Source organism: Dinoponera quadriceps, unplaced genomic scaffold (genome assembly GCF_001313825.1).
Source record: "Dinoponera quadriceps isolate SergipeBrazil2010 unplaced genomic scaffold, ASM131382v1 scaffold1266, whole genome shotgun sequence".
In the NCBI taxonomy this organism is placed as follows: Eukaryota; Metazoa; Arthropoda; class Insecta; order Hymenoptera; family Formicidae; genus Dinoponera; species Dinoponera quadriceps.
The window spans coordinates 381,457-404,480 of record NW_014555494.1 but is presented as its reverse complement, the minus strand read 5'-3'; the positions used below and the strand labels follow the sequence as shown (position 1 = coordinate 404,480).

The 23,024-nt window shown below is 32.8% G+C and overlaps 3 protein-coding genes across 7 annotated transcripts in view; 1 reads left to right on the top strand and 2 right to left on the bottom strand.

Annotated features, from left to right (window-relative positions):
• The first annotated feature begins 151 nt into the window (after positions 1-151).
• LOC106744518 (paraplegin) lies at positions 152-5,104 on the top strand. Its single transcript, XM_014619375.1, has 9 exons — positions 152-404; positions 601-891; positions 967-1,198; positions 1,292-1,606; positions 2,400-2,568; positions 2,648-3,000; positions 3,091-3,587; positions 4,481-4,606; positions 4,712-5,104. The coding sequence occupies exons 1-9, from the start codon at positions 228-230 to the stop codon at positions 4,871-4,873; spliced, it is 2,322 nt and encodes a 773-aa protein (XP_014474861.1). The 5' UTR covers positions 152-227; the 3' UTR covers positions 4,874-5,104.
• Positions 5,105-5,321: 217 nt separating this feature from the next.
• On the bottom strand, positions 5,322-11,939 carry LOC106744517 (exonuclease mut-7 homolog). Of its 5 annotated transcripts, none has more exons than XM_014619371.1 (14): positions 11,519-11,939; positions 11,293-11,442; positions 10,867-11,045; positions 10,554-10,792; positions 10,287-10,468; positions 9,974-10,162; positions 9,637-9,834; positions 9,391-9,540; positions 9,042-9,320; positions 8,821-8,969; positions 7,992-8,497; positions 7,523-7,955; positions 7,224-7,414; positions 5,322-6,560 (listed from the first exon to the last, which is right to left on the bottom strand). In XM_014619371.1, the coding sequence occupies exons 1-14, from the start codon at positions 11,679-11,681 to the stop codon at positions 6,182-6,184; spliced, it is 3,387 nt and encodes a 1,128-aa protein (XP_014474857.1). In that variant the 5' UTR covers positions 11,682-11,939; the 3' UTR covers positions 5,322-6,181. The 5 variants fall into 5 exon arrangements, with proteins under 5 accessions (XP_014474857.1, XP_014474858.1, XP_014474859.1 ...); XM_014619372.1 differs by having other exon boundaries at positions 7,523-8,234; positions 8,337-8,497; positions 11,519-11,936; XM_014619373.1 differs by having other exon boundaries at positions 7,523-7,736; positions 11,519-11,935.
• Positions 11,940-15,113: 3,174 nt separating this feature from the next.
• LOC106744493 overlaps positions 15,114-23,024 on the bottom strand; it is a 12,740-nt gene continuing 4,829 nt past the window's right edge. The window contains exons 2-7 of the mRNA XM_014619323.1: positions 20,242-20,393; positions 19,187-19,251; positions 18,870-18,959; positions 16,959-17,036; positions 16,268-16,505; positions 15,114-15,351 (exon numbers count right to left, since the gene is read on the bottom strand). Of these exons, the coding sequence (XP_014474809.1) occupies positions 15,114-15,351; positions 16,268-16,505; positions 16,959-17,036; positions 18,870-18,959; positions 19,187-19,251; positions 20,242-20,393 (861 nt within the window). The remainder of the gene's footprint in view (positions 15,352-16,267; positions 16,506-16,958; positions 17,037-18,869; positions 18,960-19,186; positions 19,252-20,241; positions 20,394-23,024) is intronic.

Below are 23,024 nucleotides of genomic sequence, written 5' to 3'. Positions count from 1 at the left end.
AATCGGTTTTAGGTTACCATGTAAACCGCAATCATCATTAAGATAATATGCAGCCAATGAGACGGCTTAATGTTGTGTTCTCTGGCAGGCACTCTATTGTCTTTTTTGTACATACTTCGTTTTCAACGCAGTTCCAGCGCAGCGAGAAAGAACAAACCTAAAGTATGACAGGTTAACCGTGCATGATGTGCGGGCTATTCTGCCGTTGTAATCTGCAAATTTAAATCATGCAGAATTTTACCAAGTGTCCGAAGCGGCACTATGTAGCGCCCAGTAAAATATTTAATTTTTCAGCCAAAAACGTATATCCCCATCCCAAGGAAAGAATCCTGTTTGATATTAAACATTTGAGTTGCATGCGTAATCATGGATCCGATAGGTTATTACTCCCTGCGTATTATCATGTAAGTATTCGTTGTTTATTTTGGCTGGTATTTATATTTTGCGTTTGTCAACGGATTTAGCTAGTTGAGCTTTAATTCAATAATATCAAATACAATTTTTATATTCATCAGTTTAACGATATACATATAGAGGATGCAAACGTAGATTATTTGACAAGAAGATGGTGTCACACCGTAACACCGTATTCTTCTCCAGGCTTACAAAAAAATACGCAAGGAAATTCACGCTATACAGTCTGCATGGTTGCGCGGCAACACAAGTACATTCAACTTCTCCCCAAGGTTTGATAGCGTGAGATATTTTAATACAACATGCAGCAACTTTAACAAACAATCGCCGAAGCAATCTGGCTCCGAGAATCCAGACAAGGGACCTAACAAAAATGAAGAGGTGAAAGTACTTGTTCGCAAGCTCTCTATGTTGTTCATGTTATTGTACGTTTTCCTGATCGCGTTGAAACAACAGATAGACACATCGAACTTAGAAGTGAGTTTCCATTTCCCGCTATTGATTACAGAAACTATCGAAAGCATATTGTATTAATAATTAACGTTTAAATAGCCTATGACATCCATTTCCTGGAATGAATTCGTATATCATATGTTGAGCAAAGGGGAAGTTGAAGCCATTCTTGTGAATCCTGCTATCGATCATGTCGTAGTTTTGGTTCACAGGGATGCTATTATTAAGGGGACAAGATCCCCACACAGTAGATATTACATGTCTGTTCCAAACATTGAGCAATTTGAAGAAAAGCTGAGAAGGGTGGAGAAAGATCTTGGCATAAAATCTGGTAAGTAAACTTACATATGCGAGATATTGACGAAAACTATACGTGGAATTACATAACTTTTGTATACCTTAAATTCGTCCGAAATATTTCAAGGCCAGGGAGTGCAAGTTGTGTACGAGAGAAGAATGGAGAAGATGACGAGCATCATAAAATTTATGTTTATCGCGACGCTAGTTATCGCCATCTTCGCTTTGTTTTCGTCACGTTTCTCTATCAATCCCTTCGAGTTCATCTCGCAGATGAAGCAGGCGAAATTCACGTTAGTCGAACCTTTCGCGGGGCAAGGCAAAGGTGTGCACTTCGCGGATGTGGCTGGCCTGAAGGAAGCTAAGACAGAAGTGATGGAGTTTGTTGATTATCTCAAGCATCCGGAGCGTTACAAAGTGCTCGGTGCTAAGGTACCGCAAGGTGAGACCAAATATGTATATGGGAAGAATTATTAGACGCGCAAATTAATTCGGTGCCATTTCCCATGAAATTCAAAGTTTACTTGCAAAAAGTCAAGTACAAGTTTAATGTACGAAATAATTTCCATTATTTTCTATGACTTTGATCCATCTGTCGGGCAGCTGATAAATACCCCCGCGGAAAAAAAACTCGGCGGTTTTGACTCAGTAAAATCGAAGCGACCAAAATAAGTGGTAACCCTACTGGGCCAGATCTGACAAATGAGCTGCATGAAGGAGAATTTCCCAGCCCAATGTGTAGATGAGATCCTTCGTCCCTTTTGCAGTATGCGACCGCGCGTTGTGGTGCAGCAGAATCATCTGCCTAGTTCCATTGCCGATAAAAAGGTCTTTCTACAAGTTTTACGGGTCACAGCACACTTTCACCCAAAGCGGAACAAATCATTTCGGCAGACTGAGCAGCATTTTTATTCAATTGGAGTGCAAAAAGGATGCAGTGCCGCGGGTGGTTCTTTTCGAACAACATCGTGATAACTAATGTTTTCTGAAGTTGCATTACGGCAAGGTCGTCAACTATTATAACACTTCTTAAAGCTTAAGATTGACATTTTCAAATCACCATGGGATGGGAAAAATATTTTAATTTGAACCACAGAGTTACAGGACACTAAATACAAAGGCACCGAATTAATTTGTACATCTAATATGTAATAATAATAATAAAGTAATATTCGCAAGTTTATTTTGTATAATATATGTGTACAAAGTTTTTTATTATTAATTCTATTTTTCAGGCGCCCTGCTTCTAGGACCTCCTGGTTGCGGCAAAACCTTATTGGCTAAAGCTGTGGCGACTGAAGCGAGCGTTCCATTCTTATCTATGAACGGTTCCGAGTTTATCGAAGTGTTTGGCGGTTTAGGAGCTGCCCGAGTCAGAGATTTGTTTAAAGAAGCCAAAAAGAGGTTCGATTGTCGTGCCATTTTTTTTTTAATAATTATAATAATAACACATTTATTTTCTGATCTTCTGTCTCTCACATAGAGCCCCAAGTATCATATACATCGATGAAATTGACGCAATTGGCAAGAAACGTTCAGACAGTTCATTAGGATTTACTAACAGCGAGTCCGAACGAACCCTGAATCAACTTTTGGTAGAAATGGATGGAATGATCGCGAAGGAAGATGTTATCATATTGGCCTCGACGAACAGGGCGGAGGTGTTGGACAAAGCATTACTGAGACCTGGCAGATTCGACAGGCACATCTTGATCGATCTTCCGACGTTAGACGAGAGACAACAGATCTTCGAGACTCACCTCAAGAGAATATCTTTGCAGAACGAACCATCGAAATATTCGGAATACTTGGCTTATCTCACACCTGGCTTCAGCGGTACTATATCTCAAATATACTTGCAAAGTGGACAGCATGTATTTATACGTTCTTCTTTCAGTCGTCACATAAAAAGTCAACTTTTTCCAGGTGCCGACATAGCGAATGTCTGCAACGAAGCCGCGCTACACGCTGCGAGGGACAAGAAGAAACAAGTCGACAGCGGCGATCTCATGTATGCCATCGATCGAACGATCGGCGGCTTGACGAAGAGAAATAATCCGCTGACACCGTCCACGAAACGTGTTGTCGCCTACCACGAAGCCGGTCACGCTTTAGTGGGCTGGTTACTGGAACACACCGATGCTTTGCTCAAAGTAACGATAGTGCCGCGGACCAACTTGAGCTTAGGGTTCGCCCAATACACCGAATCCGATCAGAAGCTCCACAGCAAAGAGGAACTGTTCGAGCGAATGTGCATGATGCTGGGCGGCCGGGCGGCGGAGCACATAAAGTTCGATAAGATTTCGACCGGCGCGGAGAACGACTTGAAGAAAGTAACGAAGACTGCGTACATGCAGGTCCAACAATTTGGAATGAACCCGATTATAGGTTTAGTTTCTTTCCACGAAAATTATACTGACACGGTATGACATTTATATATTTACAAGTGTGCAAATTAATTCGGTGCCTTCCTTTCATGAAATTCAAAGTTTATTCACAAAAAGACAAGTGTAAGTTTAATATTTGAAAGAATCTCCGTTATTTTCGATGGCTTTACTCCATCTATCGGGTAGCTGATGAATGCTTTCACGGAAGAAACTTGGCGGTTTCGGATAACTCGATAAAGTCATCGATGCTTTTTCGGACCTCGTCAACTGCTTTAAGCGAGCGAAATAGGTAGTAATACGACGAGGCTAAATCTGGCGAAAAGCCGCACGAGAGAGAATTCCCCAGCCTGATGTATAGATAAGATCCTTCGTCCCTTTTGCGGCTGTCGAGCGTTATCGTGCAGCAGAATCACCTGCCCAGTTCTATTGCCGGTAAAAGGTTTTTTTGCAAGTTTTATGAGTCACAGACATCTTCACCGAAAACGGAACAAATCATTTCGGTAGACTGAACAGCATTTTTATTCAATTGGAGTGCAAAAAGGATGCAGCGCCTCATGTTTCTTTTCGAACAACATCGTGGCTACTACTGTTTTCTGAGATTGTATCGGCAAAGCTGTCAACTATTGTAGTGCTTCTTAAAGCTTAAGACTGACACTTTCAAAGCATCATAGGACAGGAAAAAAAAATGTAAATTTGAGTTACAGAACATTAAATGCAAAGGCACCGAATTAATTTGTACACCTAACAATTTTGAAGACTCGAAAAAAAAGCGTTGTCATTTTTTCGCGGCTTTTTCCATTTCTTTTCGCTTACAAATTGGAAAAAATCAGTTTTTTTTTTTATATGATATGGTGGTGCATGATATCGTGAGACTTTTGCAAGTTATTTGCAGAGTCGAGAGTCTCGTATAATTCGAATTTCTCTTGTAGAAAGACAAGAAACCATACAGTAAGAAGTTAGCCAATTTAATGGATACTGAGGTGAGAAAAATGATCGCGGAAGCGTACGAGCGAACTCGGAAATTACTTTTGGACAATAAAGACAAATTGGATGTGGTATGTACATGTATTCCCTCTCTTACTACAAAATGTATCTACAAAATTATAGATTTTGTACATGGTTTCTTTTTTATGTACATTAAATATGTCTGTTGCGAATAGCTTGCGCAAGCTCTGCTGGAAAAGGAAACGTTGACGTACGATGATGTGGAAAAATTAATTGGGCCGCCACCGTACGGAAAGAAGCGACTTGTGGAGCCGGCAGAGTTTGAAAAATCTGGTCCAGTTAGGGAATCCCCGTCGGTGGACAGAGTAACAGCATAGTGAAAAATGTTTCAAATATTGTTTTGTAGATATTTGTACTATAATATCAAGATCAGTATGATAAACGTATAAAAAAAAACTTTTTTGATAAATTATTTGAAAAAGTTTGCAAATTGTGTTGCTATAATGCGTATACACACATATTCTATCCATCATGTATAAACGTACGCTGGTCATTATGTATGTTTTACAACTAAATTTGATTAACAGGAATAAATGAAATCATACGAATGGAAGAATAATAATTTTATTTTAATAATCTGTTAGAAATAAAGTTTAGTAACTACATATAACTGATGGAAAATATATGAAATACAGAATTAAGAAAAAAACACGTTTAAGCCTAGAATGTCTCACCGACATTAATATCTTCCTTTTTTTGTTCATTTTATAAATATCTTTTTCAATGAAAAATAGATACGTGTATCTTTTTTTCTATGTAAATATATGTTTATATTTATATATAATATATGTCAAATAGTGATAAGTGAAATATATATACTTTGTGAAAAATTAAAGTAACATCATCTTGTACTCTAAGGGGTATCTACCCTTTCGTTGAAAAGTTACGACAGTTGCAAATAGTTGTTCTAGTTGTAGAATACATACGAGCAGCAAAATAGATACACTCGGTACAATTGGCTTACATTCGCTTTTATATGGAAGATATTGTACATGCCCTCAATCATGCAATTATGTAGTAGAAATCTCATCTTATGGTCCTCATCATTATTCAATCTATATCTCAGATCTCCCATTATGTATATATTTAATTAAAAACGAAACAGAGAAGAAACAAGGAAATAGAAATTTAAATTCTAATCAATGTTTTAGATTATTTAACAATCTATGTTAATATAAAATGATTCAATAGTAGTAATTGTTAACTTAGCAATTATGTTAAAAATCCATGACATTTCTATGATATGAGGTAACAAATACGATAAACAATTTAATTGGATTAACCTTATTCAAAAATTATATATATATGTGTGTGTGTGTGTGTGTGTGTTAAAACAAAAGGAAGATTATAAAATACAATATTGTCGTATCAGATTTTAGAAATGCAAAAAGGAATGGTAACTATGTATCGATACGAATATATATTATCTCTATGCCGCAAATATTAACGCGACTAGACGTCTTTAGTAAGCCTGACAATATTGTATATTTATCATTGGCGTTGATCCTAGGAACAATTATCATGCCCTCGAAGCTTTATTTAAACTAGGGACGATTTTGATTCTTGTGCTTTTTCCAATCCTTTGAGCATACCTGTTTTCGAGTCTTCTATCACATGTAATATACTTACTCTACAATTAAATCTTTAATAACACCATTGAGTGTCCGCTCCAAATGCGAGCCGTCCCAATATACCTTTCCGCAATACTCGCATGCATAAAAGACTTGCATAATCTTTAATATCTTGAAAGGGACCTTATCAATTTGTATTCGCGTCTGATGCTTAGTCATACACATCATAATGTCGATGCTATCGAGATTCGTGGTTAAACGCCAATTACGATGCTCACTATTTGTCAAGTAACTTATCGGGTTACTAGTTTCCAATTCGATGTCGTCGCTTGAAGCGTCGTCATCGTTGCTTCTCGATGTATCGTCGAATTGACAGTTCCTTTGTTCGAAAGGGACCACGCGATAATGGTTCCTTTTCATACTTTTTATAAAGCTGAAAATCAAATCGAAATAATTGTTCTCATTGCGTATGGACTTATGGCTGATTGTTCGTACATACAGTCCCTGTCGGTATTATTAGACGCACCTTAATTTTTTACAATTCATCGACTTCCGAAGACCAGCTTCATAATACGGCTCATTTATCGATCGAATTATGTTAAGGAACCATTATTCTACAAAAGGTATTTTTCATGACATCATTTCACTTGGCTGTTACAATGACTTTGAACAAGTATGAACCCGCGCTAGCTGCGTCGTTGATAATAAAACGAGAACAGACGTGAGTTTTGAGTGTGTGTCAGTTGAAATTTAGTTTTATTTTCGTTTATTTGTGACTTGAATCTTCAAATTCCTCGCTTGACTAACAGAAAAATCAATTTTTGCGTGAAAAATATTAATATCGTTTACAAAAATTACGGGTAAAACAAGTGATTTGACATCCCGGAGGGTTGCAGAAGTAAAACCCGTTGATTGACACACCGAAAGTTACTTTAATCAAGCAACATAAAATTAGTAATTTTTCTTCTCCTCCTAAACTGTATTTTATTAAAAAATCAAAGTGCGTCTAGTAAATATGGCCAGGAGTTGTATGACAAAGGGGAAAAGAAGAGACTGTAGAATCGCCAAGGAAAATTGCAAATTGATCGTAACTCACTTTTGCATCAACCTATCCATGATATGTTTAGGGATTTTCACGAATTCATCGTTATTACACTTCTGGCAACGACTGAAAATGTCATTCCGCGTGACCTTGACGCCGAAGTGGCTTAAGACCTCATACAGCTGCTTCTCAGGCGTGTCTTCCTCTACTCTGTAGCATTTATCCAGCGATATGTACTTCTCGAACTGAAATATAATAATAAAATATAACAAATCTTTTACGGTAACAATTGTTTAGAATAAGTGTCACAGCATCAGCTCAAAAAAAAAATACGATACAAATTGAATACTTACTCTTTGATAGTTTCTGTGACGTGTCAACAAATACCTCTGTTCAGTCATCGCTAATGTGGCGGATTCATTCCCTCCCTCGTCAAACAATATATGGACACAGTCCACGCCACACATTCGTAATCTGCTGCTCAAGCCGCCCAGCATCGAGTCACACACAACGCGCCATGTGTGCGCGGCGATTGGCTCGCCACACACTTGCACAGATTGCGGTCTGCTGTTATCCAAAATATTTTTCATCTTATATTCTACATCTCGTTTGTTCTGGAAGTCTTTGTCCTGAACATCCTGTCTACTCCAAATATCTCTTCTATCCTGACTACCGTATCTATTGTGATTGTCGCGTTTATTTTGATTATCATATCTGCTTCGGCTATCGTGCCCACTCTGGCCATCATACCTACGCTGGCCATCGTATCTGCCCTGACTATCGTACCTGTTCTGGCTATCGTATCTGCCCTGACCATCGTACCTGTTCTGGCTATCGTATCTGCCCTGACCATCGTACTTGTTCTGGCCATCGTATCTATTTTGGCCATCATATCTGCTTTGGCCATCGTATCTATTCTGGCCGTCGTATCTATTTTGACTATCGTACCTGCTATGGCTGTCATATCTATTCTGATTGCTATATGCTTGTTTGTTTCGGCTTTCGCGTTGGTTGTAACTGTCATCTTTGTTACAGTTATTGTATCTATTTTGGTTATCGTGTTTGCTATAATTACCGTTTCCGTTATAACTATCCGGTTTGTTATAATTATCGTGCTTATTATAGCTATCCTGTTTGTTATATTTATACTTTTTCTGGTTATCGTACCTTTTACGATTGTCATATTTGTTCGGATTATTCTGTGAATACCCATGTTTAGACATAGATCCGTTTTTAGACATTCCATCGTATTTTGGCACAGCTCCTGTATTCATAGCGTAATTCTCGTTGCTTCTATTACCCGCTACTAAATTAGGACGCATGGGTTTCTATAAAATGATTAACAATTAATTCATAAACAAATGAGTGAAAGAAGAATTTGTGTAAATTTATTTGTATCTTAATCTACATCACACACAAAAGGCGTACATTAATAACTTTAATCTACATCACACACAAAAGGCGTACATTAATAACTTTAAATAACAATAGTCAATGTCCATCTATAATTATTTATATTTGAAGGAATACAAAAAGAGGTATATAATTTGGAAAATATAATAATAAATAGCTTTCCTTTTTTTCACCATGTAGTTATGAGCTATTTAACGTCTTATTTTAACATGTTGATATAATTCTTTGTGATTTATACCTTGTACGTAGGCTTATTTGTATTTGTTTTCTGGAGTCTCTGTGGCATATGGTATACTTCGTTACAGATATCTTGAAATGGTATGTCCATATCTGATGAGGATTCTGCTAGTATATTATATATCTCCACCAAACAATAGGCGTCCAACGCTGTTACGATAGACAAATAAATATGATAATATTGAAACTTTATATTCCGCAATTAGAAGAATAAGTACCAACCAGCGTATATTATTTGACTTTCTCGTAATGGTCTCAATTCCCAATTCGAGAATTGATCAGACTTGTCGAGCTTTTGTCCAAAACACAATTCCACGAGTTTGCTTAAGCTTTTGCCTGTGAATTTTGGATCTCCCTTATATGGGAAAATAAATTTGTAATCGTCCGATAATTTATTCCATAAATCCATTAAGTCAAGGTATCCTTGTCCATATGTTTTTATGGATGACAAGGCAGGCAAACTTTTCCGTATTATCGTCATATCGTGTGCGATTCCAAATCCTGTAATAACGCATAATGATAAAACCAAGCATTTCGTGTACAACATAAAAGACATTTCAAGGATACGTACCTAATTTGATTATATCTTGATTTCCAAATAATATGAGGCCTAATTCACTCCACAAGTCATACAATTCATTGCCAAGCGTAGTTACATCCAGAATATAAACATTTTCATTGGTGGCTATTTGTATAAGCGCTAGCTCTGACTGCTTACTTACTGTTAACATTTAATTACTGTTTAAGGTTTTTTTATTTTAAATGAAATATTACAAATTATTTTAGTCTCTACATACTCAAAAATATATTTCATTACCGAAACTAGGCTTCCATTCTGAATCGATTCCAACTATGCCGACACCTTTCAATCCATGATCAAGAAATTCTTCAAATAAACGTCCATTATCTATTACTTTTATACGGTCTCTCGGTAATTTTAAAACATGATACTTTTCACTGTGTTCATTTAATGGCCGATTTCTTTCGCTACTAGAAGATGCACCATCATTTATATCTGCAATATATATACATACATATATATATACATACATACATACATACATGTGTGTATGTGTGTGTGTGTGTGTATAATGTATATAGATATTTTTACAATTGTAAAGATATAAGGATAAGAGTATTGATGATAATATTACTTTCGTCATCTTGTTCTTTTGCATATATGATATGCCATGGCCACTGTTTTTTGGGTATCTCAAATTCTTTCGCCCAGTACAAACCTTCTTGTACATCATTAACATTAACTAGCATTGAGAGTAGATTTGCTTGTAAAGTAGCATCATTACCTACTGCTTCTCTTACCATTTCCCTCCAACTATCGGCACCTGCGATGAAGAATATAAATTAGTTAAAAAATACTAATGTTATATATTTTTATTATCCAGTAGAAATAATAATTTTTAAATAATAAATAATCTTTAAATAAATGTAAAGAAAATAGACACTTACTTAAACTACCATCGACATAACGCTTATGTATAAGAAATTGTATCGCTCCTTCGCTCCGTTTTGTGTTTAAATGAGGGCACAAATCAGGTGATAAATCATGTTGCTTTATTAAACGAGCAATAAGCTTGGTCATTGGACGAACATGCGACGTTGATATTTTAACATCGGTTATATTATTTTTCCTAAAAGAATTTATTTCAGTAAGAATCTCAAGTAAATAATTAAATTTTTAAGTAAGTAGAACTATTATTAGACATTAGAACTTACCGAATAAACCGATCCAATATAGCTTGCATGCTTCTCCCTGGTGCTATTAAATTATCTAAATATTTGATCAAGGTTATTTGTACATCAGGGCAACCAATTAAAAACTCATCCATAACAGCCAACTTATTTTGCAATATAAGTGGTAATAACAATATCTCTGGATCTTTGAAGCAATGTTGCAATTGCAATATCGCAGCACATTGCGCAGCTTCTTTGTATTTTTTTTCCTGAATCGTTTTCTGAAAAAATATTTAAAGATATAAGATAAAAAATATATATGTATTAGTAACATGTATTAATTAATTTAAGTGACCTGTATTAATTGTGAGAAGATTTCTTTATGTTCTACAAATTCATATAAAATAGAAACCTTCCTAATTAAAGGTTTCTGGTTACTTAATAACTGGAAAGCTGCTATTTTCAAATCAGGAACAAGATATTCCTTATAAGCTTCTTTTCTATCTTCAAGCCAATATGAAAACTCATCTATGACTGTAACATTATTAAATATAAGTTTATTTTTTCATGTATGACTGTAACATTATTAAATATAAGTTTATTACTTTAAAGGAATTTAAATTATTTCTTATAAATACAAAATTCCAAAATATTGTTACAATTGTTGTAAGAAATAATTTTCTCCATATTATATAAAATATTCAATATTACTGTTTAATAAGATATACTAAAATGATAACAATAAACGTATATATATCAAATAAATATTTAAGAAATGTACCGTCAATCGCCAGCTCTGTAGACTCTCTTTTTACATGTCTTGCATTTGTATTTGGAATATTTGTTAATATTTTCAAGGTGCTAAGATACGGATTCGGTGCTGTTTCGAAGTAATCTATTAATGTTTTGCTAATAATTTCACACTTTTTCCCTAAAAATATAATTGCCAATCAATTCATGCTCTATAAAATTAAAATAGAGTGGTTATATTGGATAAGTCAGCTTACATAGTAACCACATATGCTCCAGGGTTTCTATCCATTTTTTCGTCGCACTGTCTATCGACGAGAAGTATAACAAATCTGTGTCAATATTCCAACAATTGCCCGCTGCCTCGTCATCGGGAAAATCATCGGGATTTTCTGTTTCGTTCATTTTCGCCTGATTCATGACTGCAAGCCTTGAAATCCGTTTGAAGAACTCCCAAGGAATTAACACTGTGAGAGGACACCTCACGCAAATTCCAGCGATAAGAGAACAATAGAACACGGCAAATATCGTTCATTTGACGTCAAGGTTGCGATATCAGCAAAGATAAATTTTACCCGGAGCTTAACCGATACGTCACCACGTATGTGCCATTCATATCTCGAAGGTGGATGCTGCCCAATGAAATATATTACATCAAAAGTGCGTTCAAAAATTCTACTTGACTGATAGAGCAGCTTTTAATTGACCAATCGAGATGGAAAGAGTAAAGATTTCTTTATCATGATTGGTTAATAAACACTGCCCGTCGGATTAGTAGGATTTCTGAACACACCCTCTGATATGGCTGTCGCACATCGAGCACTTCGTAACTGGTAAAAAACGACGAGGTAACCAACCATTTTTGGTAATTCACTATTTGTCGTCCAAAAAGTTCACGTGAGTTTCAACAGATGCCACTGTGAGCGTTACGTTGTGACGCAGCCTTCCGCCACAAGTTGTCACGCGCGGCAACACTTCCGGGAGACACGCCATTGGCACTTTCAAATTTCTCAACATCTCAATTTCCACCTGAAGAATATCGGCTAAGTGGAGCATTTCTAAAAATACAGACCGTTCTACCATGATTTAAATTTAATCGATGATTAACTCAGCAGAATTGACCAATCGTATTGGCCAATTAGCTAAAGTGATCAATACGATTGATTAATTCCGTTACGTTAATCGTATGTCGATTAGATTTAAATCATGATGGTAGAAACAGACGTAATTCGTTCTCTCATTGGACCGTCAGCTACGCTCTGAACTTATCCGCGTCCAAACCGTATTGCTTTCTATTGTATTTATCTTCCGTCAGTTGGGAAAATCACGATAATTTCGCCTCGAATTTCGATCTCTCATAATTTTACCTTAGAGTCCTTACCGGAAGAGTCCAGCGTGTGAATTTCGGAATTTTTGAAAGTGCTTCGAAAGTGAAAAATCAAGATATAATCAAATTAGGTACGTGTCCTTGAAATGTTTTATGTTGTACACGAAATGCTTGGTTTTATCATTATGCGTTATTACAGGATTTGGAATCACACGATATGAGGATAATACAGAAAAATTTACCTGCCTTGTCATCCATAAAACATATATGGACAAGGATACCTTGACTTAATGGATTTGTGGAATAAATTATCGGACGATTACAAATTTATTTTCCCATATAAGGGAGATCCAAAATTCACAGGCAAAAGCTTAAGCAAACTCATGGAATTGTGTTTTGGATAAAAGCTTGACAAGTCTGATCAGTTCTCGAATTGTAAATTGAGACCATTACGAGAAAGTCAAATAATATACGCTGGTTGGTACTTATTCTTCTGCCGTATGTTTGTTTGAGAAGTGGTGTGTAGAAGCAAGTGTCATTAGTAGGAATATCGATGAAATTCGAGACATGAAAATTCGAAATTCAAATGGTTGCATCTCAATCATTTGATTTTTCAACGTTTTTCAACGCTTTCGATTCATTGAAAGTAATTCATCAAGTTGATAACATTTATAATGTATGTCATTTAATGATATTAGAATGCGAACGTGATATGGCAGACAGCGCACTGGTCTGCAACACCAGAGGTCCCGGGTGTTCGATTCCCGGCAAGATCATTGTTAACATTTGTCCCAAACATTAAAAACAATATTTATTACATTATGATTTTAATATTTAGAAATATGATACAATCCACATAAAATTAATCTTTTGAATCACTGATTTTATATGGATTTTATAAACATTTAGACATAATATTTTATAAATGTTTCTAAACTGTTACTTAAAATATTATATTTTTAAATATTAAAATTATGATGTAGAAGCATTTTTAATGTTTCGGTCAAATATTATTAACAATAACATTGTATGCAATATTAAAAGAGACATATTTGAAAATGTTACATGTTTTATAAAATATCATTGTAATGTTATGTTAACATATTTTGCTCACTGAGTATAAACAACACGAAAGAGATTGTTTAGATTCAGGCTAGATTTGTTTTGATTTAGGCTAGATTTATATAAGAATATTTCGAATTCATACATATTATTGACATTCGAGCATGACATAACAGACAGCACACTGGTCTTACTAGGATTAGTGGTCCCGGATTCGATCCCAGTTAGAAGAAAATTCATTTACGCTCTTGTCTACTCTTGGAAAGAAGCGATAACCTACCGAAAGGTATCTTTACCATGATGAACGCCTCTCTCTCAAAAAATTGCCGTTCGGAATATGGGACCTACACTAGTTTAACGCCGACTCTGAATGGTACATTTTTTGCCGAGAGGTTGCTTTGGGCAAATATATAACCCTGGGTTTTGGCCAGACCCGTCCAGAGAAGACACGAGCATATATAAATTTTCCGGGCATTGTATACAACGTTAAGAAATACATATTTGAAAACATGTTATAAAGTGTCATTGTAATAACGTTATGTTAATGATTTCTCGCTACTGAGTACATACTACTTTATATTACTTCTAATATATCGATTGAGGTTCAACAAATGCAACGCTTATACATCATTCATTCATGCAACGTTTATATATAAAAAATTATTATATATAATTACAATTTTTATATATAATTAAAATTTAAAAATTATTATATATAATTAAAATTTTTATGTATAAAAATTATTTATGATTGGTTTATGATAATAGATATATCACACGCACAATATATGCATTCATTTTTCGAATTATCCAATTTTCGAAAAGTCAAATTACTCAACTATTGTGTCTGTTGAACACAACAGTTGTTTAATGAAATATCGTTATTTGTTTTTTAATAATCACAGTTTTTAAGCAAAATTATTAGAGAAATCGTTCAAACGATAAAAAAAGCAAATAAATAATATATTAATATTTTTGGCATCTAATTTTAACTTCATTTTGAAAATTTGTATAAAATATTTGTATATAATTTTAACTGAATTTTGAAAATTTATATAAAAATGTTGAATACTGTATTTTCTTAATTAACTTATGCTTTAACGATAAATGATTTGTCTAGTTGCGCCATTATTACCAAATACTATTTTGATCAAATTATCATATAAAATCTTATGCATTGCATATTTTTCACTAGATAAACAAAACAACCATTTATTTAGTTTACAATAGTACAAGATTTTTATATCACATTATTTTAACAGAGAAAATGTTTCGTTACAATCTGTGTTTTACTGTTAAAATCAAATTTTAGACAATATCAGACACGAAGTTCGGCATCAGTATAGCAAGCTGTTTGAATTTGAAAATATAATTATATTTTTTGAAAATATAATTGTATTTTTTGAAAATATAATTATAATTTGAAATTATAATTATAATATTAGCGAATTAACGTTAATGTTTCAATTTGACACATTAACGTTCATCGTTATATTTTGCCTGACTAATACGGTTTTAATTGTCGTGCCATCTTCTCCGTTTCTGTTCTCATTTTCGTTATCGCTTTCGATAGTGATGGATTCATTGAGACTAGTATTGCCAACGTCATCATTAGAGGATAAAGAGACAGTTTGCATCCGCGCAACGTTTCTTACGTTATCCTCAAGTTCTGCAATTTGTCTCGGTATTAGGATGGCTAATCTGTAACATATATCAGAATTTATCAACAAGTGTGCCCGTGTAACAATCTATGTTAATTTAAAATTTATAAAATTGTTGAAGAATCATCAAATAATTAAAATAAATAAGATATGCAATTTAATATCAATCGACACGTGATCGTGAAATAGCAAGCAAAAAATTTGAATGATTATGCAAATCCATTACATAACAAAGACTATTAGATTCAAACTCGTAATTGTAAATGCTTAAGATAATTTCATTCATGATAAATGTTTCAATTAATATATAAATAATCGTACAAATACAGATGCGGAACGTTTTGAACCTGTTTTAATAATTATCAATCGTTAATTGAAACAAGTGATTGTTCACAGGAACTTGTTAATATTCGTATATTATTCAATATAAAGTTGAGATCCAGTGTAAGGCTAACAAATTTGTAGATTTATTGGAACACAATTGCAATTACAAATTTGATTTTAGCATGTATGGTGTCGAATGACGTTACTCTATCATTAATCAGATGTTGAGAGAAATTAAGATACTTCAAATAAATTTCTCTATCCCTGAGAGAGATCTGCACAGTCTTCATTAAAAGTTCTAAATTATCGTAAAAGCAACTTTTTTTGCATCACTAGTCTGCATTAATCACTAGCCTGCGATTATAAAGTCTGTAGCAACTATGCAGATGTAAAGCAATGTCTGACACTCAGAAATTTTCAATATTATTAAAACATCTCATCTGTACAGTCATTCTTTCAATTAGCTATTAAAAATATCTTTAAAAAATGATCAAAACGTTTCGAATTTATTTATAAGATTACTTATGTATCATTAATAAAATTATATTTCCAATACAATAATTTTATGCAATTGCGAATTGGCTCTAATAATCCATCATTTAATGAAGTAAACATGTATGTATGCGTATTACTCTTGATCAGTATCAGGATTGTTTCTTGCTGGCCGAAGATAAACTTGAGGTGCTGCGTTATTACGAGGTGGCATGTTATGTTGAGCAAATTCGACGTTATTGATTCGACCTGGGAAATTTGCATTCTGGACATAATTTGGTTCATAAAATACAGAAGCGTTCTGCAATTTTTCCCTAACTATTGCTTCCTCATTATTATTAGCAAGTTGCTGGCAGGTTTTCCTCTCTTCATCAGATTCTGAAAATGAATATTCATAAGTTATAAATTGTTTGTTTAAACAGCACATATGCGTATCGTCAATAATTTATAAAATATAATGTCCTCTACAAAATGATTATTATATTTACAATGATTCATATTTTCTAATTAATGTGAAAGTCGTCGGAGATTTTTAAGCATATATTTATAAATTATCTATAAAGCCGTTACTGACACAGTTAATTCACAGCTAATCACAGCTAATTCTCAAAATATAATTATATTTTCAAATTCAAACAGCTTGCTATACTGATGCCGAAATTGGTGTCTGATATTGTCTAAAATTTTATTTTAACAGCAAAGCGCGGATTGTAACGAAACATTTTCTCTATTAGAGAAATGTGATATAAAAATCTTGTACCATTGTAAACTAAATAAATAAAACTATACAAACACATATTACACACGCGCATGCAAAATTAAACAACTCACTGTGTGTGATGTAGGATCCTTCTGGTGGCGCACTGGGCTCAAGTGCGTCTACTCGATGGATCACTGCTCGTTTCTTACCTATTTCAAAATATTATAATGAAATAACGTATATTATCAATATTTTAATTTATATAATTATATATAACTTAATAAGTATTTTTTAAATAATTTTATTTACTAAAGTGTTGAAACACGCTCGAACCTTTTTTTGTTTTATTACGTACGTTTTAATATATAAAAAACGGAATTGTGCTGTATTACGTATGTTTTGTTTTCATTAACACGTAAACTGGCACGATTAAATTTCCTGGAAAGGTTAAAAGGATAAAAATTAATCCCACCGATAGCCTGCGTATTCAGTTACTGTCCTGAATAACGATATGTATTATCAACGGTATATATCAAAGGAATAGTGAAATTAAACGGAAAGCATTATTATTTTCGATCACTTATTTCATTACAAGCATTTTATTCTAATTACGCATAACCACAAAGCAATCTATTATAAGCACAAAAACAACATAGACAAATTATATAGAAGTATAGTACCACCCGTATAGTGCAATTATGTTTGACTCCATAATGGGGAAAAGTATTACCAGAGTTTGAAAAGTTGCTTTTCAAATGTAAAAATCGTTATTGTTGCTCGTTATCACCGGAAATAATATCTTGTAACGATAACAACATTACAAGTAACGTATTATTTCTTAACTTCAAGGTTTAAATTATATATGTTAACAAATAATTTATATATAGGATATAATAATTATATATAGGATGTCCTAAATTAATTTCGATTCCCGTGATGAAGTAGAACGGGTGAAACTGTGCAAAAAAATCACGTAACATTTTGCAAAATTCGTAATAGTTAGTGAAGAATTAATTCTTTTGTCGGAACTGATGAGCGCCCGAGAAAGAATAGGCTGGACTCTCTATAAAGAAAAATGGCTTACTTCTGAAGATTTCCTAGTAACAATGAGTATCAACTGATAGTGAGAAGCATATTTTTTTTCAGTGCACAACTCTGTGTCACATGTTGTTCGCTGTTTGCTACGTTACTCCATTTAAAAATCAGTTGATGCCTATCATTGTTAAGAAATCTTTAGAAGTAAGCCATTTTTCCTTAAGGTGTCTTTTTCTATACAGTATCCGGTCTACTCCTTCCGAAGAAGAACAGTTTGGGACACCCTGTATAATGTGTAAGACAATTATATATGCAGAGTGTCCCAAACTAATTTCGGTTCCCGCGGTATGTAGGTAGAACGGGTGAAACTGAGCAGAAAATAAAATTATACAAATAAATTAAAACTTCATACCAAAATCCTTTATGGAACTTTATGGATAATGCTAAACTTATATGCAAACGACTGTAACAAGTATGCTCTACTTTGGAGTCAAAAGGATTGCAACAATAAACTCAGTTTTCGCGTATTATCAGTAACAGACGTAGCAGCAAACGTGTTAATAAGAACATATTACACTAAACATTTGTACATGAAAACATATAAAACAAAATGTACTTGTGCAGTATTTATTTCTACAATGCACTATTTTAGTATTTTTATACGCAAAAAATAAAAACTGATTAATATAAAAAAGAAACACATTGTTATTTGGAAAAAATTAATCTCCACAGCTTCAATTCTCTATACATTTATACAAAAACAATTATCACCATACAATGTCTTTTTATATCATGCAATCTCTATTAAATATATTTATTTTTGACATATGTTAGAAATATTAGAATTTGACATATATTTAGAAACATTTAGAATGCTTAATTCACAGTATAGTATTCTACATAGATAACAACATAATTACTTATTGTAAATGAGGAAAAAGAAACGCTCAACATTTATGACGAGAAAATGCGTAAAATAAAATATTAATAGGGAAATAATAACTTACGTTTTTTCAAGATGCAGATGTGGATTATATATACGACGAATATTATGAGAGCCACAACCAATATTGGTATAAGAATACTCAATTTGAATTCTGCAAATCATAAATGCATTAAATATTTAAAGAAATATAAAAAAGAAACTATTATTAATATGCACGCTTAAAATACAGTTGTGAATATTTTGTAATGTTAATTCCTCTTGGGTAACTTCGATTGCAATTCAAACAATCGAGCATATAAATTACTTTTATATTTATCTAGAAATATTATACATTGGAAAACAACAATATTGTTCACGTACACATACAAACACACTCACCTGAATTGTGAATGGCGATACAATGATCTTTGATTGTACCATCTATAAGAGGTTTCGATTTAAATCTATAAAACGAGAAAAACACATTATATAAAGTATAGTCATTTTTTTAAATTATTGTCATATAATATAGTCCTGACACACATGACCATCATTGAAATTGACGATTATCGTCATACGATATCATCCTAATTGGGCATATACTTTGCAACTCACGATTCAATGAACTAAATGGGAATTTTATACCGACATTTGTCGCTTGTCAACTAAGTTATCGACCGACTATGAAAACATCTTTTATATTAATGCATGAAATAAGAGATTTTATTTTTCCATGAATATTACATAATGCAAAAGAAAAAAAAAAGAATGTTACGATTTTGTGTGTGTGTGTGTGTGTGTTTGTTCATTACTTTTAAGCAAGGCAAGCTATTATGAACCCTTTATATATTGACGATAAAACCAGTCCATTTTATATATTGACGATAAAACCAGTCCATTTTATATATTGACGATAAAACCAGTGCATTTTATATATTGACGATGAAACCAATACGCTTTTGTACTTGCCAATCCAATAATGTGTTTAATGTGATATATTTTTGTTGGCTCGAGTGTTTGTCTAAAATTTTTCGCTTTTATGATAGTCATTTTAACAAAATGGTATGTTAAAAAAAGATGATTTTTTAAAAGTAGGTGAAATCACATTTTTAAAGCGTTTTGAGCACTACGTACAGACAAAATTGGATTTTTTTTAATATAGCGCATGTAAAAGACTAAGGCAAATCATTTTCAAGAAGCACTTCAAGTTACGTGCAGAGAAACAATGCAACACGCTATTATATACAGCATATAATGTGTGGTTAAACGCGCTCTAAGAAGGTCACTGATAAGCAGATTTTATAATGAGATGTATAGGCCAGCAATCTATGTCATTTGTATATTATATAAATGTAATAATCGGCATGATGTAACGAAAAATATGTGACTTATTAAACGAAAACTTACTAACTGCGACTTAATTAAACGAAAAATTAATACAGTAATTTTCTTACCCTTCCAAGCATCCTCCACACTGAAGAGCGTCACGCGCAGGTTGTGTACTTTCTGCACGATTGTAAGTGTTACATTCGACAAAATCGACACAAAGATTAGAAATGTAGCACCACTGTCCCACGGGGCAGTCATGGTCCGCATTACAAGACACCTGCAATATATTTGGATTCGTTATTTCACCTTTTGGTGCGAATCAGAAGATAACCGAAATAATTCTTTCAGTCTTATCTTTTTCGTTTTACTATTCCTGAATATTTATTTTAATAGATATTTTTAGATATCTGTTCACAGAGAAAAGGTTTCTTTGGGTTTAATAAAATTTCTTTAATTGAAACAAGCTTGTCTTTTGAAATAGAGCAAACAAAGTAACGTTTGATTCAACAAACAGGATTGTTTGATTTCTGAAACAATAAATATCTTCACTTAGCACATTTCTTTTATATTTTCATCCAACTATTACAATGGTCATTACAAGCGACAAATTATTTGAAAGAAGTACACTAAGTTAGAAAAATATTAAAGAACTTCTTCGTTCCAGTAGAAAAATATTTAATGTATAATGAAATAAATTTCTTTTTATTGAAAACCAAATATATTTCCTTTAAATAATATTATTTTTTTCCTATCAAATAACATGGTTTACTCTAATGAAATAACAAAGAAACTTTTTTCTCTAGAGCTGATAGCGTGATGATACCGTGTATTTTTTTACTTATTAGACAGAAGGACAGTTATAATTTAATATACAACTAAAATTTATAGTAAAGAAAAATAGAATAAATTATTTGTCAATCCGGTACAAACAAATATTAAATTAACAAAATGTGTTGTAAATAATGCAACTTTAATTATTATTTTAACACGATCATGAAATCAACAATTCTATTATTTTTTAATTACACTCAATATTTGTTTAAACCAACTTTCAATTTGTTACAGTCAAATAGACTTTATGTTTTAAATTCTGTTTTAGATGGTCATAATGAATTAATAGAATTCTATTTGTAAGAAAAAAAAGGAAACAAGAGAAACACAATTATGTTTACAGATGTATGCATATATATCTAATATAGTTCTTCAGATATTCTTTGTTTTGTACGATACAAAATTATAGGTAGGATCGTTTTGAATTATGCTATGACTTTGAAATTGTCTGCAGTAAATAAAAGAAAAATAAACGTAGAATTCCAATGATGATAGTTCCTGACACTGCGAGTTCGTATGATGGTCCAATAATGACAGATGAATCGCGTGCAATGCATACAAAGCTGACCGTATCCAAGTCGTACGTCATAATATTAAATAGAGTTATCAAAAGATACGGTTGCGTCATATCAAGATATTTATATCTGTTTATCACGTATATTTTCTGGAGCCAAAATAATTCAATAAATAATTATTCAGATATTATGAACGAAATCATATAGTTCAAAAAGATCGTGAAATACTATTTGAAATAATACTAATAATATTGGAAAAGTTAATGGAAAGTTAATTAATGCGAAAATATTCGTGATTTTTAATAAAACAATTTTTGAAAGAATGATTTCTTGTATAAGAATTTAGAGACTGCCCAATCACGATTCACATCCCGTCTTCGTCATTACTTTTCATGCGAAAAATACCGCATATGTTTTTCCAAGAAATGCAGTAAACATTTTCAATGTAGATATATATCTTTCGCGTAAGATAATGTTTTTAGATTATGCTTTCATATGGAAACAAATATTTCGTTAAATTCAGCATTTCTGTTTGATTTGTTCCGTTAAAATTTGTTCCATTAAAATATTATAATATTATGCAAAACATTATTTTTATTCACAATACAAATTTTATTGTTCCGTTGGATTAAATATTTAATGGGAAAATATTGTTATTTCATACGTTGTTTTTTTCAGACTCAGTAGGTGATTTTTCAGACAACTACTATAAATGTTTGATTAAAAAATTCAGAATCGTGAAACAATCAATTTTATATTATATTAGTATTCGTCGCATATTGATTGTTCTTATCTCACACAAAAGATATATTTATATAGGCGTAAGTCCCAAGAATAACGTATGAGTCAGTAGAGTTAGTGGTTGCCATCGAACCATCAAAGTTCAGCAACGGTGCGCAACGTTTAGTAGTTGGATGGGTTAACCTCCTCCGGTCGAGAATTGAAGGGAACCACTACCGCGACGTTATAAAAGTTTTCTTTTTCTTTCGTATAAATAATAAAACTAGAAACAGAAAAGAAACAATTTATCATTGCTCAATTTTTCGCAGCTAGTAATACTTTTTTTGTAAAGGAATATAATTGTGAAATGTCATTGTAATATTATTGTGATTCGTTTTGGCAGACATTTTAATATTACTGTGATATCTCAGTAATATTGTAGCATTATTTTTGCTATATTACATTGTAATATTACAATGAAAATATGATATTCCCGTACTATGTGGGACGGTTAGAATGGATGACTACCATAATGATAACCATAATGAACATATGTATAAAAAGAAAAAGAAAAAAAAAACAAATATATTATTTAAAATAATTTCATGATTTGGTAAGAAAAACTTATAATTTTGTTTTGTTTATTTTACTAAATAGAAAAAATGGAAAAAGGCATTTTATACATGACTTCTGCCAGTTTCTACCAACGTTACGATGCAATAATGCAAATAAACCTTAATCTTAACCTGAATTTAAACTCTCTACAGACTAAGATCTCAGGTTAAAGTTGAGTAAAAACAATAATTAATAATTTTCAGTATTAAATTTCTATAAGAGCATAG

Coding starts and splice junctions, on each gene's coding strand:
- LOC106744517 (XM_014619370.1), bottom strand. CDS start 11,681: ATGAATCAGGCGAAAATGAACGAAACAGAAAATCCCGATGATTTTCCC. Junction 9,835..9,973: donor AAAAGAACAAGATGACGAAA/GTAATATTATCA, acceptor TATATATTGCAG/ATATAAATGATGGTGCATCT. Junction 7,415..7,522: donor GTCACAGAAACTATCAAAGA/GTAAGTATTCAA, acceptor ATTATATTTCAG/TTCGAGAAGTACATATCGCT.
- LOC106744518 (XM_014619375.1), top strand. CDS start 228: ATGCAGAATTTTACCAAGTGTCCGAAGCGGCACTATGTAGCGCCCAGT. Junction 1,199..1,291: donor AGATCTTGGCATAAAATCTG/GTAAGTAAACTT, acceptor AAATATTTCAAG/GCCAGGGAGTGCAAGTTGTG. Junction 3,588..4,480: donor ACGAAAATTATACTGACACG/GTATGACATTTA, acceptor TTTCTCTTGTAG/AAAGACAAGAAACCATACAG.